Source organism: Nerophis ophidion, linkage group LG02, assembly GCF_033978795.1.
Source record: "Nerophis ophidion isolate RoL-2023_Sa linkage group LG02, RoL_Noph_v1.0, whole genome shotgun sequence".
In the NCBI taxonomy this organism is placed as follows: Eukaryota; Metazoa; Chordata; class Actinopteri; order Syngnathiformes; family Syngnathidae; genus Nerophis; species Nerophis ophidion.
Genome location: NC_084612.1, coordinates 36,902,471 through 36,918,931, shown reverse-complemented (window position 1 = coordinate 36,918,931; position 16,461 = coordinate 36,902,471). Strand labels below are relative to the sequence as shown.

The window sequence follows — 16,461 nt, the reverse complement described above, 5'->3', positions numbered from 1 at the left end:
AGATGTAGATGGCTTGTTGGAGCTCCACTGGCAGCCTACTTCCGTCTTGCTGGTGTTGACGGTCAGTACCATCCTGCTGTACGCTCTCACCGCAGCAGCAAGAACAGACTGGAGGTCTTGTGGGCTGTGAGATACAAGAACACAGTCATCTGCGTACTGCAACTCAACAATTCTCTCCCTTTGCAGTTTGGTGGTAGCCTGAAGCCTCCTGATATTAAAGAGGTTGCCATCTCTACGAAAGTCCACTGTCACACCACTGCTGTCTTCGATCTCCTTGTGGAGAGCTTGGTAACACATAGCAAGAAGATGTTGAAAAACACTGGTGCTAGTACACACCCCTGCCTTACTTCTGTATGTACAGGGAAGGGGGCAGACTCTTGACCTCCTATGATCACTCGAGTAGTCATTCCATCATGAAACTGACGGAGGATGTTAACAAACTTAATGGGACAGCCACACTTGAGGAGGACTTCCCATAAAAGTTCTCTCTGAATAGTGTCGAAGGCTTTGGAGAGGTCGACAAAGGCCATGAATAGGTCCTGCTGTTGTTCCCTACATTTTTTCTGCAGCTGTCTAGCTGTGAAAATCATGTCCACTGTGTTCCTACTCTTTCTAAACCCGCACTGTGATTCAGGCAGAATCGACTTATTAATCAGCCTCTGGAGCATCAATTTTGCCAGAACTTTACCGGCAACAGCAAGGAGTGAAATGCCCCTACTGTTGCCACAGACAGCCTTGTCACCCTTGTTCTTGTAGATAGTGACTACATTGCCGTCTCTCCATTGTTGTGGGACATTCTCTTCAGCCCAGACTTTTGTGATGCTCTTGTGCAGAAGTATCCTCCTTGCTTCAGTAGTTCAGCCGGGATGTTGTCATTACCGGGGAATTTGTTGTTTTTGAGGGAGCGGGTAGCTGATCGGACCTACAGGAAGGTTGGGGGCTCCTCCAGATTGTGCATGACGGGAAATGTAAGCAGTTCATCCAGAACAGTGGGGTCTGCATCAGATTCCTGATTCAACAGGGTGCTAAAGTGTTCCGCCCATCTCAGCAGGATGCTAGGTTGGTCTTTCAAGGTACACAGGCCGTCTGCTGTTTTCAGGGGAGTGATGCAGTGGTTTGTTGGGCCGTAGGTCTTCTTGACAGCGTTGTAGAAGTTGTGCATGTCATTTTTATCGGCAAAGGTTTGAATCTCATGTGCCTTTTTTCTCCACCACTCATTCTGCATCCTTCTAACAGCCCTTTGCACTTCTCCTCGAGCTCTCTGCCATTTCTGCCTGGCGCTACTGGATGAAGGGTTCTCTAGGGTTGCCCTGTGTGCTCTGTGCATATCCTTCAACAGGACATGGATGGTGTCCGAGTTTTCATCAAACCAGTCTTGATGGTTCTTGCTCTTGAAGCCGATTCTTTGGGCTGCTGCCTCATAGATAGCCGAGCTGATAGAGTTTCAGTTCTGGTCAATGGAGTTCTCAGTAGAGTTCAAGGAAGACTCCACCGCCCCAAGTTTTTCAGCCAGGGAACGGCGAAAGTCATTTCTTAGGTCAGGGATTTCCAGGCGGGCACAGTCTAGCTTCTTCCTTTTGGGTCTTTGCCGTCTCAAGGGGGGGGGGGGGGGCGCACTTGCATGTGGACATTGGCCATAATCAGCTGATGATCTGTCCAGCACTCTGCACCTCTCATGACACGGGTGGTGAGGACATCTTTGATGTCAGTACACCTCATTATGATGTAATCTATGAGGTGCCAATGTTTAGAACGGGGGTGCATCCATGAAGTGTTATATTTAGCCTTCTGCTGGAAGATGGTGTTGGTTATGGTTAGGTTATGCTCTGAGTACAGAGTAATCAATCTCACCCCATTTGAGTTAACCTGACCAACTCCATGTCTGCCAAGTACTCCACTTCGTATCCTGCTGTTCTGTCCCATTCGGGCATTAAAATCCTCAAGCAAGAAAATCGTTTCATTCTTGGGGATCTGGCAGAGAGCCTTCATCCAGGATCCTGGTCTCACTCAGGGCTGCAATGTCAATGTTGTAGCGATTCAGCTCTGCAGCAACAAAAAAAGTTCTCCTGTGAGGTCTGTCAGATCTGCCGTACGAGTCCAGGAGAGTCCTTACATTCCATGTTGCCGGTTTCAAGTTGCATGATTTTCTATTTCTATTTCGACACCTGGTATATGGAATGGCCCAAAAGGTGCGGTATCCTATCCAGGCGAGATTGAGTGGGCAATTTTTAGGCCAACTTTTATAGGCCCGTCCTCAGTTGAGGTGAGCAGTGCCGTCCCTAGATCAGGCTGCTCAAACACACGGGGGGCCTGCCGAAAACAGCTTCCACTCAACGGAGCTGTTAGCGACCTATACCCTGTGCTTCTGCCATGCAGGGTTCTAGCTAACAGCTTCAAGTCCACTCAAACCTGCTCCCGTCGCCAGAAACCCCATTGCCGTCAGACTTCAATCAGATGTAAGTCCAGGTACTGTTCATCATGGTCAAAAGTGGGTACCTGCGCAATGAGATATTTAAGTGCCAAAGGATGTGCGCTTTCTCCAGTAGCACTATTTTCACCACAATGAGGTAAACCCGGTGGCATGGGTGAGCCCATGACGACCAGTCCCCCACCATGACTGCAGGAGGTTGCCGGGTCCTTAATCTTTCAAGGCCCGCCTATTGCGCACCACCAGCACATTGCTTTTCTGTTAGGGTGTGGTCCCTTAGCCTTTGCCTAAATATGCTGACCCACAAGGCAATGGGGCTATTTACCCATAGTTGGGGCAGGGTTGACGGGCGTCAGGGTGTGTTCCACACAATGGAGGGCCTATACGCCACGTCTCTGGGGCCCACTGCTGCTCCGAGATCCCCTTCAGTTTAGTTCGGGGTCTGCAAAGACCCTTATCCGTGTGTGGACACAAGGAGGGACTGAAGGAGTCTTGGTGGTGGAGAGGCTTTGTACCAGACGGAGGAGACTTACGCACTCGGCTCCTCTTTTCACCCCCTGACGGGGGCTAGTTGGCGGCGGTAGGTGTAAGCAGAGAGTAGCAAGCAGAAAGCAACATGCACTATCTACAGACATCTCTCTACTTCTACCGCACTAGACGCGTCACACACACCCTGTGTATACACACACACGCGCACACACACACGCACACACGCACACACACACACACACACACACACACACGCACACACACACACACACACACGTTTGTGGCCTAAAATAAATATGAATAGCAAGACCAATAGCAAAAATGCAATGTGTGTAAAAAACAAAACTGCTGAGTGTTTTTGCTTATGTTTCTCATAGAGCCCAATGGTCTCGGCTCATAAATAGAAACAGTAAATGTTTGCTTTAGTTGCTTCGAGGTCAAATGAGATAGCAAATCAGATTCTTAACCATCAAACATAATATAAAAACAAACATCCCCAAAGAACAGAGATGTTGCACTCTATTTTTCATTCAGATACAAGTTAAGAGCAAATATAAGGACATTCTGCTTTGACAGAAATAGTAAACATTATTGTGGTTGGTCCTATGGCAATATGAGTATTTTTCCTCTCTTTTGTTAGATTTTGAAAGTGTATGAAGAGGATAGTCAATGGAATTGTTTTGGGAGCTACTTTAATATTCCGGAGAACCAGCGTCCTCTACAACAGACATTTGGTTTTGGTCTATTTATTTTGTCAAAGTTACAGCAGTGCTCAGACCTTCTGCAAAAAAACTAGTCAAAGATCATCTCTAAGACACCACTCTATTGTTTTTAGGGAATTTGCTGCAAAAATTTTAGGCTGTCAGAAGTTTTTTTGCTCTGAACTTACAGGCAACCGGTTGAAAAGGCCAAATGATGAAAAAGAGAGGACTTAAAATAGAACATTGACGAACACTACCAGTTTAACTAAAGAAGTTAAATACATGACTACTGACTGCACCTGAAGTAACAAGCTACAGCAACACATTAGTTATTACATAAATCCTTTGTAACTGCCAAAAAGGAGAGGACTTTAAAGGTGTGCCTTGAGTAACGCCTCAGTTATGTAAGTCAGAAGTTTGGACCCCAGTGTTCTGTTTGCTAGCAAGGTTAAAATGTCAATGCAACAATCTGAAAATGTGCTTGAAGTGGTCCAAGTTCTTCTATACAAAATGAGCACTCAAGTGTTTTTAAGAATTTGCTAGAAAAATGTTTCTATCCCAAGTTTCGAACTGAACTTGGGGGCTGGTATTGTGTTATTCCTGGGCTGGCAGTTGAATAGTCCTAGTGTGCGCCCAGGCCAGTGAGTACATACAGCATAAAAGAGGCAATATCAGTGTACCTGTCGAACTGCTCCAACTATTTCTGATCTGCTTGAGAGGCGAGTGGCCAGCCGGTGCAGCACCGCGACCGTCTCTATGATCCGCTGGTAGGCCTCACGCTGTTCCAGGTTCTGCCACTGTGGGGCAGTCATCTGAAAGTGAAAATAAATTTGTTTGTGTTTCTGCAGGAAAACACTGCATGCAACAGAATGTATATCCATAACAGGATGAGCAGTGCTCTTAACCGTGGGACCATCCAGGAAACATTATACATTTGTTGCTGAACATTAACCTTCAGCGCGCCTTTGAATTCTTCAAGTTCTTTCTGTGTATCTTCCTCAGTCAGGTTCCTCTCCCTCTCTGCCTGTTTGAGGCGGGTCTCCAGAGTGTAGTTGTCGTTTCGAAAAGCCAGTGATAGTTGGACGAATGCATTCTGCAGGGAGGAAGTGACAGTGATGTAGATGACAACATAAAGCAAAGAATAGGTGGAGAACAGACAAACTCTCTCACGCTACCGTGCATCAGTTTGCATTGAATGCTATGTGTGTGCGTGTGTGTGTGTGTGTGTGTGTGACACTTAGGCAGCGGGGGGGAAGAGCTGCCATTCTGACTTTTCACCTTCTGCCGTGCATGTAGCCATCAAAGCCATGGCTATGTATTTTCCAAACACGCAAAAAACATGGCTGGAAGGAAACATATGACCTCTGACTGTTCTGATCCACAAACAGCCCCACGAGAGAAGCCACCAGGGCCACAGCCTGAGCCAGACAGCGTCACTCATGTTTGCATTTTTCTCCACAGGAAATCACCCTGGGTCTCTTTGGGCTGATCACAACCAGAAAACCACTTTCCTGTTGACAAAACACTGCCACATCCAGGCAGCTGTGTTTATGCCTTGGTAATTAGCTACTTTGGTAACAAAACACAATTTTGTACACTTTGGGATGCACCTGGCAAGACGTGCTCTAATAAAAACAATTCCAATTTTAATGGCCCATAATAACCCAAGTTATTATTATTCAATGACTGTTGTTGATGTAGTGAGAAAATAACATTTCCTGTAGTTCAACATGATGCAAATGTAATCGTTTAATGACATATAACATTTCCAATGCTATCATACAGTATGGACAGTAGTGACCCGAATATAAAATTAAGGGTGTCCCGATCCACTATTGACAATGACTATCAATCTAATATCAGCAAACAAAAAAAAAAACCATATCAGATGATTTTGAGTGGCATCTACAATCCGATACAAGCAGCACATTTACACCCAGTAAACATCTAAATGTCCTCCAATAAGCACAGAGGCTTGGTCCTTTCTTGTATTTTCGTGTAGTCATTTACAAAAGGTAAACCTGGTAGGCTATAGGCTACTGGGAGCTAACAGCTACAAAACAGTTAAGCACACAAGCTAGACTTCCATAATAACTCTCCTTAATTCTCAATTATTTTCTGCTACGCCCCTCCTTGGGGTGTAAAAAAAGCATGTTCCCCAAGGTCACAGGTGCCCCTTCTTGGCATCGCATCGGGCCCCCCTGTTCCAATCTTTGAGAAAGACTGCCTTATTTAAACATTACTGCAGTCAATTATCTTCTTCCGCTTATCCGAGGTCGTGTCGCGGGGGCAGCAGCCTAAGCAGGGAAGCCCAGACTTTACCCAACCACTTTGTCCAGCTCTTCCCGGGGGATTCCGAGGCGTTCCTAGGCTAGCCGGGAGACATAGTCTTCCCAACGTGTCTTGGGTCTTCCTCGTGGCCTCCTACCGGTCAGATGTGCCCTAAACACCTCCCTAGGGAGGCGTTCAGGTGGCATCCTGACCAGATGCCCAAAACATCTCACCTGCCTCCTTGATGTGGAGGAGCAGCGGTTTTACTTTTAGCTCCCCCCGGATGGCAGAGCTTCTCACCCTATCTCTGAGGGAGAGCCCCGCCACCCGGCGGAGGAAACTCATTTCGGCCGCTTGTACCCGTGATCTTATCCTTTCGGTCATGACCCAAAGCTCATCACCATAGGTGAGGATGGGAACGTAGATCGACTGGTAAATTGAGAGCTTTGCCTTCCGGCTCAGCTCCTTCTTCACCACAACGGATCGATACAGCGTCCGCATTACTGAAGACGCCGTCCTGATCCGCCTTTCGATCTCGCGATCGAGTCTATTGTATAGGAAATATAAAAAAGTATCAAATAATCATAGTTGCATATTACTTACATATATGAAGTCTCCGAGGCAGAAGTGTTTTAGAAAGTACGCTCAAAGTTCGATATAACAGGGTTATTGGGTTCAAAAATACCCATCGCATTATTCCCAAGATCGCGTTTCAAAGAAGTCCTTATTTTTTACCGTTTCCTTCTGGAGAAAGTTCCGTGGCTGACTAAACCTGCTTGGGTGATAGTGCCTCCACTGGACGTGATGTGAATGGTGGATTGTGCTCCCACGTCACTTAGTGAGGTGGGCAGGATCCAAAAGTAGGTGGCCCTGACAACATTCTGAACCATGGCGGCTCACGTACAGCGGTCCTGTGCGAGGTCGCAGGAGATGGCGAACCAATCTTGGTTTCACTGACGCAGGCCGGCCACCTGCGAACCCGAAAGTTCGGACATGTCCTCCTTGATCGACATCGACCAGGTCTTAAGCTGTCCGTCAACGTGCTTACGGTGGAAGTGGAAATAAAACATCGCCAACCAGCTCAATCTTCGGCCATCGAGCCGCATGACCAAACCATCTTAACTGCCATGGGAGCAGCAGGGAAGAAAAAGGCCGTAGATTCAAGCGTCGATAAAGACAGGTGAGAGTTACACAATTGATGATTCGGAGGCAGTCATGGTCGCAGACCTCCAGCCTTCATTCATCAGCTACCCTTACAGGCCACGCGATACTTGGGTGAAAAACAACACGATTGACTCTGGTGGAAAAAAACGGGCAACATTTCTGTCCATGGCACGATCGCGTTTTATCGAACGTGCCGTTATATCGGACAGCACTATACTGAACTTTGAGTGTATCCAGTAACAAATGTGTCTGGATCAGGGGTGTCAAACTCATTTTAGCTCAGGGGCCGCATGGAGGAAAATCTGTACTCACGTGGGCTGGACTATTAAAATCATGGCATTAAGACTAAAATATTACAAAAAAAAATACTAGCAGCGGTAAAGTTTAGATCCAACGGTAAAGTTTAGATCCATGAAGGAATGAAGAAAGTGAATGAATGTTTATAACTGAATACATTTAAATAAACATTTGTTTTCTTTTGTATTATTCATTGTAATGAATTAGGACCCCTTTTTTCCAAAACACAATATAGAATTTGAGATATAACAGGATAATGCATACATTTATCTTTTGTTTTCAAAACGGTTACAAAAAAGTGAGAACCCAGAAATTTACTGAGGGACCCCATTTTTATGACTTGATGGGACCAACAATGAGTGAGTTTTGGTGCGTGCAAAACAGCAGCAAGCGGATGTGGCCTGCGGGCCGGTTCTAATACTAATCAAATAGCATTCCAGGGGTCATAGAAAAAGGCCGGATCTGGCCCGCAGGCCTTGACTTTGACACATAGGTGTCACAAAAAAACAAATGAACACTCCATTTCAATTTAAAGATAGCATAAGTCTGTCACAAGGTTAGTGTTTTCGAGTTATTTCCCTTGATCAAGCCTTTTAAACATTCCACACTACAAAATAATAAAATCATTTAGGCTACTATAATTTGTGCTGATATTGTTAAAGTTTAATATCGGTTTTGGCCTATACCCAAGGCTTCAATGTCGGTATCATATCTGCAGTGAAAAAGTTGCAACGGGACACCCTTATACAGGTAGGGTCAAACCTGAAGCGCGTCAGAGATTTTCTTCCAGTCACTCACACCCAACAGTGACTCGGAGAGAAGCAGCGATCCGTTCGAAAAGTGTCTAAAAAGTCGTTAGCAAACATAGGAGGAGGTGATCAATTAAGCTGAGTAATCAAACAACTGTTGAGCAGTTAAGAAATATGACTATCATTACAATCTGTAAGTTGTTTTTGACTAATAATGAACATACATTTTAAATAAGTGTATTATCTTTGATTTAATAATTTTGTATTTCATTTAATATATTCTGTATATATAATAAATATTTTTTATATTATCAGTTTTATTCAAAATTTACAGATAAATAATAGCTGTTCATGCTGTGAGAAAAATTCTGTTGACTTTAGACCAGTGGTTCTTAACCTGGGTTCGATCGAACCCTAGGAGTTTGGTGAGTCGGCCTCAGGGGTTCGGCGGAGGTCAAAACAAACCCAACTCATCGTGCAAATAAAAAAATTCTCCCTATTACGGGTATTACGGATACGGCAACAGCAGAAGTGACACTGATTTGCAGGTGTGTAATTTGTTGTGAGTTTATGCACTGTGTTGGTTTTGTTGTTTGAACAAGGTGATGTTCATGCACGGTTCATTTTGTGCACCACTAAAAAAAACATAGTAGCACTTTAGTATGGGGAACATATTCCCCGTTAATTAGTTGCTTATTAACATGCAAATTAGTAACATATTGGCTCTTCACTAGTCATTATTAAGTACTTATTAAGGCCTTATTTCGCATGGCCTTATTATAACCTTAACCCTCTAACCCTGACCCTAACCCTTACCCTAACCCTAACCTTAACTAAATAACTCTAAGTGTTTGTTACTTAGACTATGTTCCCCATACTAAAGAGTTACCAAAAATATAACTTTGTCTTGAATTTGAAAAAAAAAAAAAAACATTTCATTTTTCACTAAGGGTTTGGTGAATGCGCATATGAAACTGGTGGGGTTCAGTACCTCCAACAAAGTTAAGAACTACTGCTTTAGAACATGATTTATTTTTAAAAAATATTTATTTGCGGTCACATGCAAAATGTGCAATAATTAAATTTACAGTATAATAAATATATATACAGTATAACGCGTGTCAAAAGTTACAGGGAAACTTATGATTAAAATTATGCTATTTATACATGTCTTTATAGACTCTGATACCAAAATGAGAATGTAACTGGTTTTACATACCAGATGCAATTGTGGCAGGGGGCGCTGGAGCCTATTTCAGCTGCATTCGGGCGGAAGGCAATACACCCTGGACAAGTCGCCACCTTATCGCAGGGCCAACACAGATAGACAACATTCACACTCACATTCACACACTAGGGCCAATTTAGTGTTGCCAATCAACCTATCCCCAGGTGCATGTCTTTGGAGGTGGGAGGAAGCCGGAGTACCCGGAGGGAACCCACGCAGTCACGGGGAGAACATGCAAGCTCCACACAGAAAGATCCTGAGCCCGGGATTGAACTCAGGACTACTCAGGACCTTCGTATTGTGAGGCACATGCACTAACCCGTGTCACTTCACAATTTTATTATTTTTTGGTTTTATTAAATACTGTATTTATTTCATGAGTTTGTGGGTCAGCAGTTCATGAATTTATTTTATTCTTCAAACTCAGCCGTTAAAGTCAGTGGCCTAGTGGTTAGCGTGTCCGCCCTGAGATCGGTAGGTTGTGAGTTCAAACCCCGGCCGAGTCATACCAAAGACTATAAAAATGGGACCTATTGCCTCCCTGCTTGGCACTCAGCATCAAGGGTTGGAATTTGGGGTTAAATCACCATAAATGATTCCCGGGCGCGGCCCTTGCTGCTGCCCACTGCTCCCCTCACTTCCCAGGGGGTCAACAAGGGGATGGGTCAAGTTTCACCACACCTAGTGTGTGTGTGACAATCATTGGTACTTTAACTTAACTTTAACTAGCACCTGATTGGCTACCAAGGCACTTTCCCTTGCCTGTGCAACTCCGACCAGAGAAGCAAAGGGCTACTGGTCAATATCTTGGTCTGAAAGTGTGGAAATAACTCCAACAACTTCAACAAAATCCTATACTTTAACTGCTACTTGCTCTGGGTCAACACTTTTTAGAAAAAGGTCCAAGATATTTACCACCAACTACCAAAAAGTAAGTTTGACGGATAAAATACATTTATGAAGGGCTGCAACATAGGTTCATGAAATTAAATAATGAATTATTTGAAAAAAATACTTTAAATCATGAAATATGTAATTAAATAGTGAAATAATGAAATCGGAAATTAAATGTATTTTTACAAAAAATACATTAATGACAAATTTAGTAACACATTTGTCATTAACTACTGCAATTTACTGTAGAATAAATTAATGACACATTTAGGTAATTAGTTGAAGATATATTTAAAATTATATTAAATTTTGTCCCATTTGACCCTTCATAGCTTAGCCGCAAGTACAATATTGTGCCAAACAGAAGCGAAGACAGTGCCAGTGTAATGAAGTAAAAAGTTCTAAATCTGATATTAATAACAGCATAGTTGAATATACGCAGGATCATTTTATATTTGAAAAGTTGAAAAGATTAGACACCAACCTCAACTTCCTTTTCCGTGAGCGGAGGTGGACTGGAATGAAATGAAAGACAACAGGTATGGTATAGCACAGTATGGCAAAAAACAACAACAACAACCTAAGCTGCTATTGATGGGAAACCCACCAGCCTGGGAGGCCACGGTGAAGTTTGAGTTTTCTTAACATGACGTCAGAGATGTTTGGCATGGCGTCAGACTTGGCTTCATCGCTGCTGGTTGTCGAGTGTGAAGAGGAAACAGGTCCTGTAGAAACATGATAATGTCCCATGAGAATCATCTGTGATGCTGATGTACGCACGTCTACATCACAGATTACTTGGGGTTACGTACAGCTCACATTTCAAATATTGTCCCCGAAAAAGGCACAAATAGTTTTATTGGAGTCCAATAATTATCCCTCAACTAGATTGAACCTTGACGCACAGAAACTGACTGGTAAAATACAATATACTTCTTGGGCTGTCAAAATGAACACTATTAATCGAATTAATCAACATTACCCGGTCTGTTTACTTTCATCTACGAAACATTAATCGACTTCGCCCATCCCTTACCCCACATACTGCTGCCATACTAGTCCACAGCCTGGCCACCTCTCGTCTGGACTACTGCAACTCTCTACTGTTTGGTCTCCCTCACAAGTCACTTCCCAAACTTCAGCATCTCCAGAACTCTGCAGCCCGGATAATCACCAGAACCCCTTCAATCCAGCACATCACCCCTGTTCTGCAGCATTCTAATGGCTACCCATCAAACATCGTATCCACTTTGAAATAATTCTCCTCACTTTCAAAGCCATCCAAAACCTCTCTCCGTCATATCTCTCTGACCTGCTCCATGTCGCCACGCCCTTACATTCCCTAAGATCTTCTTCATGCACCATCCATCTCACTGTCGCCTTATTTAAACTGTCCACGATGTGTGCCCAAGCTCTCAGCCGCTCTGCCTCACATCTTTGGAACTATTCATTACAGACCTTCGTAACTTAGACTCAATATCCCTCTTCAAATCAGGACTCAAAACACACCTATTCCTGACTGCTTATTCATTGTAATCATCTTATCTTATCTATCTTTGTTGTTGTCGTTTTTATTCAATTAGATTTTATTGTTTTTGTACGGTGTCCTTGAGTGCCCAGAAAGGCGCTTTATAAGTAAAATGTATTATTATTATTATCCAGCATCATTATTAATCTGATAAAAAATGTTTAACTCATGACGCAAAATCCCTAAAAAGTGTCTGGCAAGGCATTTTGGGCAGTTTGTCCAAGTAGTGTTGCTATCATGTATGTACAAACAGGCATTTGATCCGGTAGTGACAGGCTGCAGAAGCAAGCAAGTCAATATGGAAGACACTAAACAGCACGTTGGTCCTCTCCATGGGACATTAGAGCAAAAAAAATATGACAGAACAGTCAACCGACATTGGACGTGATCTACTGAAGTTTTGCGTGTATCAAAGCACGTGCAAACTTGATAGCACACTGACTACTGAACTCATGCAGGATTAAATATCTTGGTGGGGAACTGCAGTTTTTTGGGGGGAATTTTGCCTATCGTTCACAATCCTTATGAGAGACCAGAAGACAAAAGGTTTTTAATTTTTTTGCATTCTAACATGTAAAAATTGTGCTGTTCCAGGAGGCTAGGAATGCAGCTAATGCGAGCAATCAAATCTACCTCTAAATCATTTTAAAAATGCATTCAAAAACTGTCAACAATACTTAATTTACATTCTGTAACCTGTACAATAACCAAGCTTTAACAACATTGTTATTGGAAGAGGGAACACTGAGGATATCCTTTTCCAGTAGAATAACACATCAGCATGGTTTGGTATTAGCCGTAAAAGCAAACTACGGCGAGAGATAAGCTAGTGCGTCAACACCCGAATCATGTTTGAGTTTGTAATGCACACCACTGCGATAAGACACCAATCTGTACTGACTGAAAAACATGAACAATCATATTACAGTATATGTAAAATATTAGCCCACATTTCATGTTTTGTTTGTACACAGCCAGCTAAACAGTGTATGTACTGTAGTTGTAATAACATGCATGACTTGCTGTGTGTATCATGATCATGTTAATGTTACCTACTCGATGGACAGCTATTTGTCACTCTTTTGGCTTCTGTCTGCTCCAAAATTTTACCCTCTTCTTTGTACTCGCTTCTACAGTATAAGCAGCTATTCATCCTCCTTATATCCAGGTTCAAAAAGATAAGCTTGTGAATCCTCATTTGTTCCAAAATAGTCATCTTCGTCCTATTTTACCGATTCTGCCTTGATTTAAAAAAAAAAAAAAAAAAACACTCGCGTCTGTATCCAAAAGTAGAACACACATTTGTTGCCGGAAGTCTGAAGTGTGTTACTATGGAAACGGAAAAAAATGCGCCAAGGAAACCAGTTCCTGCAATGCATAAAATGACCAAAATACGGTAAATATTGTACATATTACATATTGTTATGCACATGTCTGTTACTAAATTATATATATACTTGCAGTGTGTATATAATACATTAATGCAGGGTTTTGAAGTTGTTTAGAGGGCTTTAAAAACCACAACAGTGAGTCCTATTAGCAGCACTTTCCAAGGTTTTTAGGCAAAATTCCCCCCAAAAGTGCAGTTCCCCTTTAATCTCTTAAGGCCCAAGGAGTTTGTTTACATGATTTTTTATTTCTCTTTGCTATTTGGGCTTATTGGACCCTAATAAGAATAAAAACTAAAAATCATCTTTTTATATGATGTACTTAGTCCATAAGTAACAAACGTGTACTTCATGTGTAGTGACATGCTAGTTTTTATTTTTACACTTCTTTTTTCCAAATTCCCTTGTATGTTATACTCTTCTGACACCACTAGGTAGCAGTATAAGTGTCCATATGTCGGCATAAGACCCCAATTCAGTAGTGTACACAATTTTGGAAATAAGAGCTAAAAGGAGCTGTCCACGCATGTGGCCACTAAGACTTTAGAGGTTAAATGAGCAAATGGGCATTATTAGGCCTATTTTAGGGGAGCTTCTATTTTTAAGTCCCCTTAAATAATTTGGTGTGACTTTTTTTTTTGAAAGAAAATTGCAGAAAAATTTAACAATAAATAATAATATGACCTGTCATTATTCACTGCGATTATAAATCATTTCAAAACGCTTTGTCAGTGCTTATTACACAATCCAAACCGTTCCATCCATAACGTCCGCATTACTATATTGAAAATCCATTCCACGAATTCATTGTTTCCTTGGCAAGGTCGATCCAGACATCAGCAGTGCGTTCACAACACTTCAGAGTAGGATGTCCAATTCAAAATTTTTAAGGCAAATCGGATCTTTTTATGTAGCGGTTCACGTTACAAAAAAAATGTCTCTAGACTCCAACGTGAATGCAAACTGGACCGAATACAGAGATGGTGTCATGACGTTGCATGTCCTGCAGTGTTTATGGAAGAACACCCAGAAGTAAACAAGCTTCAATTCTAGTTGTCTCAGTACTGGCGCATTTGTGGTACTTTCAAGTATTCTGTGCAATTAAAGTCAACATTTTCGGAACCGCGGAGAAGATTATGACATTTGCCTCGATGTCTGCTCTAATGAGCCTGTTGACGATCAGTGGTGGAACATTGTTAGACGTGAGTTCCTTAAACATTATTTTTGCCTGTTTCTGCTAATTTGTCAACTAATTCACTTTCGAACCATTTATTTCGGTGAATAATGATGACAATTATGATAAGCGTCATCACTATTCGCCATTATGCGACCGGAGCGTGGGAGAGTTCACACTGAAGTTGCACCATAAGACTATTTGAATCATTTGTAATATAAAACTTATAATAATGATATCTATAATATTGCTGACAGAAAAATAACTTTCATACCGTATGATAAGCAAATCCTACTTCGACAACTTTGCAAGTATAGGTGTGCTACTTAAACTTAATTTCCAGGTTGTTGTGACAGTCCATATCACCCATCCCTGTGGCCTCTGGGCCTTGAATATGACACTTGTGTTCCTAGTGTGTGAATGTGAGTGTGAATATTGTCTGTCTATCTGTGTTGGCCCTGCGATGAGGTGGCGACTTGTCCATGGTGTAAATGGCCTCCCACCCGAATGCAGCTCCAGCACCCTACGCTACCCCGAAAGTGGTAGAAAATGGAACGATGGATGGGTCTAAAGGCCATACATTACCATCACAGTAATAACAGAGAACTAACAATAATACTTTCAACCATTTAAATGTATTTAGTATTTGCTGTGTAATTCTGATACAGTAACAACAACTTTAAGCAAAGAAAATCTTGCAATTGCAAAAATTCTGGATCAAAGAGGTTGTGCACAGACAACCTATATTTGGTTGGACATCCAGACCCTGTTTACCAGGCAATAAAGTTTCTTTCTACCAGATTCTCCTCTGTTTTAAGGTTAACTCTGTAGTGCTTTGCAAGTTGGTTTACACTGCAATCATCTGTGCAACATTTTCCTGTTTACTAGTTGCCTGCTACATTTTCCATGCATCATTGTCCACATGTGTTTGGGCCATATCATGCTTGTCATCCACTTTCAACAATTTAGATTTATTCAGTGTTTTGTAATTCTAATACAGTGCCAAAAGGTTGTGAGCAAAAATATATTGCAAGTGCAAAAAGGATTTTGCTCCTGCACTTTGTATGGGGCAGCACGGTGATAGAGGGGTTAGTGCGTCTGCCTCACAATACAAAGGTCCTGAGTAGTCCTAGGTTCAATCCCAGGCTCGGGATTTTTCTGTGTGGAGGTTGCATGTTCTCCCCATGACTGCGTGGGTTCCCTCCGGGTACGCCGGCTTCCTCCCACCTCCAAAGACATGCACCTGGGGATAGGTTGATTGGCAACACTAAATTGGCCCTAGTATGTGAATGTGAATGCTGTCTGTTTATCTGTGTTGGCCCTGCGAGAGGTGGCGACTTGTCCAGGGTGTACCCCGCCTTCCGCCCGATTGTGGCTGAGATACGCACCAGCGCCCCCCATGACCCCAAAAGGGAATAAGCGGTAGGAAATGGATGGATGGACTTTGTGCGCTTGCATGAAGAACCCCCTGGTTCCTTGATGATGATGATGATGATATATATATATATATATATATATATATATATCCATCCATTTTCTACCGCTTATTCCCTTTCGGGTCGCGGGGGGCGCTGGCGCCTATCTCAGCTACAATCGGGCGGAAGGCGGGGTACACCCTGGACAAGTCGCCACCTCATCGCAGGGCCAACACAGAAAGACAGACAACTTTCACACCAACATTCACACACTAGGGCCAATTTAGTGTTGCCAATCAACTTATCCCCAGGTACATGTCTTTGAGTATATATATATACACATGTATACATCTATCTGTCTCTCTCTCTCTCTCTCTCTCTCTCTCTCTCTCTCTCTCTCACTCTCCCTCTCTATATATATATATATATATGTATTTATAAATACATTTTCTACTGTTTGTCCCTCTTGGGATTGCGGCGGGCGGACAAGTCGCCACCTCATCGCAGGGCTAACACAGATAGATGGATAACCATTCATACTCACATTCACACACTAGGGGCAATTTAGTGTTGCCAATCAAATTATCCCCAGGTGCATGTCTTTGGAAGTGGGAGGAGGCCGGAGTACACGGAGATAACCCATGCAGTTACGGGGAGAACATGCAAACTCGACACAGAAAGACCCGTCCCGGAAATCGAACACTTCTTGCTGTAAGGCACAAGCTCTAGATATAA

The 16,461-nt window shown here is 42.7% G+C and overlaps 1 protein-coding gene across 2 annotated transcripts in view; it reads right to left on the bottom strand.

Annotated features, from left to right (window-relative positions):
* mrvi1 (murine retrovirus integration site 1 homolog) overlaps window positions 1–16,461 on the bottom strand; it is a 66,909-nt gene that overhangs the window by 21,386 nt on the left and 29,062 nt on the right. For both annotated transcript variants that reach the window (XM_061882915.1, XM_061882925.1), the window contains 4 exons: window positions 10,829–10,946; window positions 10,706–10,736; window positions 4,571–4,711; window positions 4,299–4,430 (listed from right to left, as the gene is read on the bottom strand). In XM_061882915.1, coding sequence (XP_061738899.1) covers window positions 4,299–4,430; window positions 4,571–4,711; window positions 10,706–10,736; window positions 10,829–10,946 — 422 coding nt within the window. The remainder of the gene's footprint in view (window positions 1–4,298; window positions 4,431–4,570; window positions 4,712–10,705; window positions 10,737–10,828; window positions 10,947–16,461) is intronic.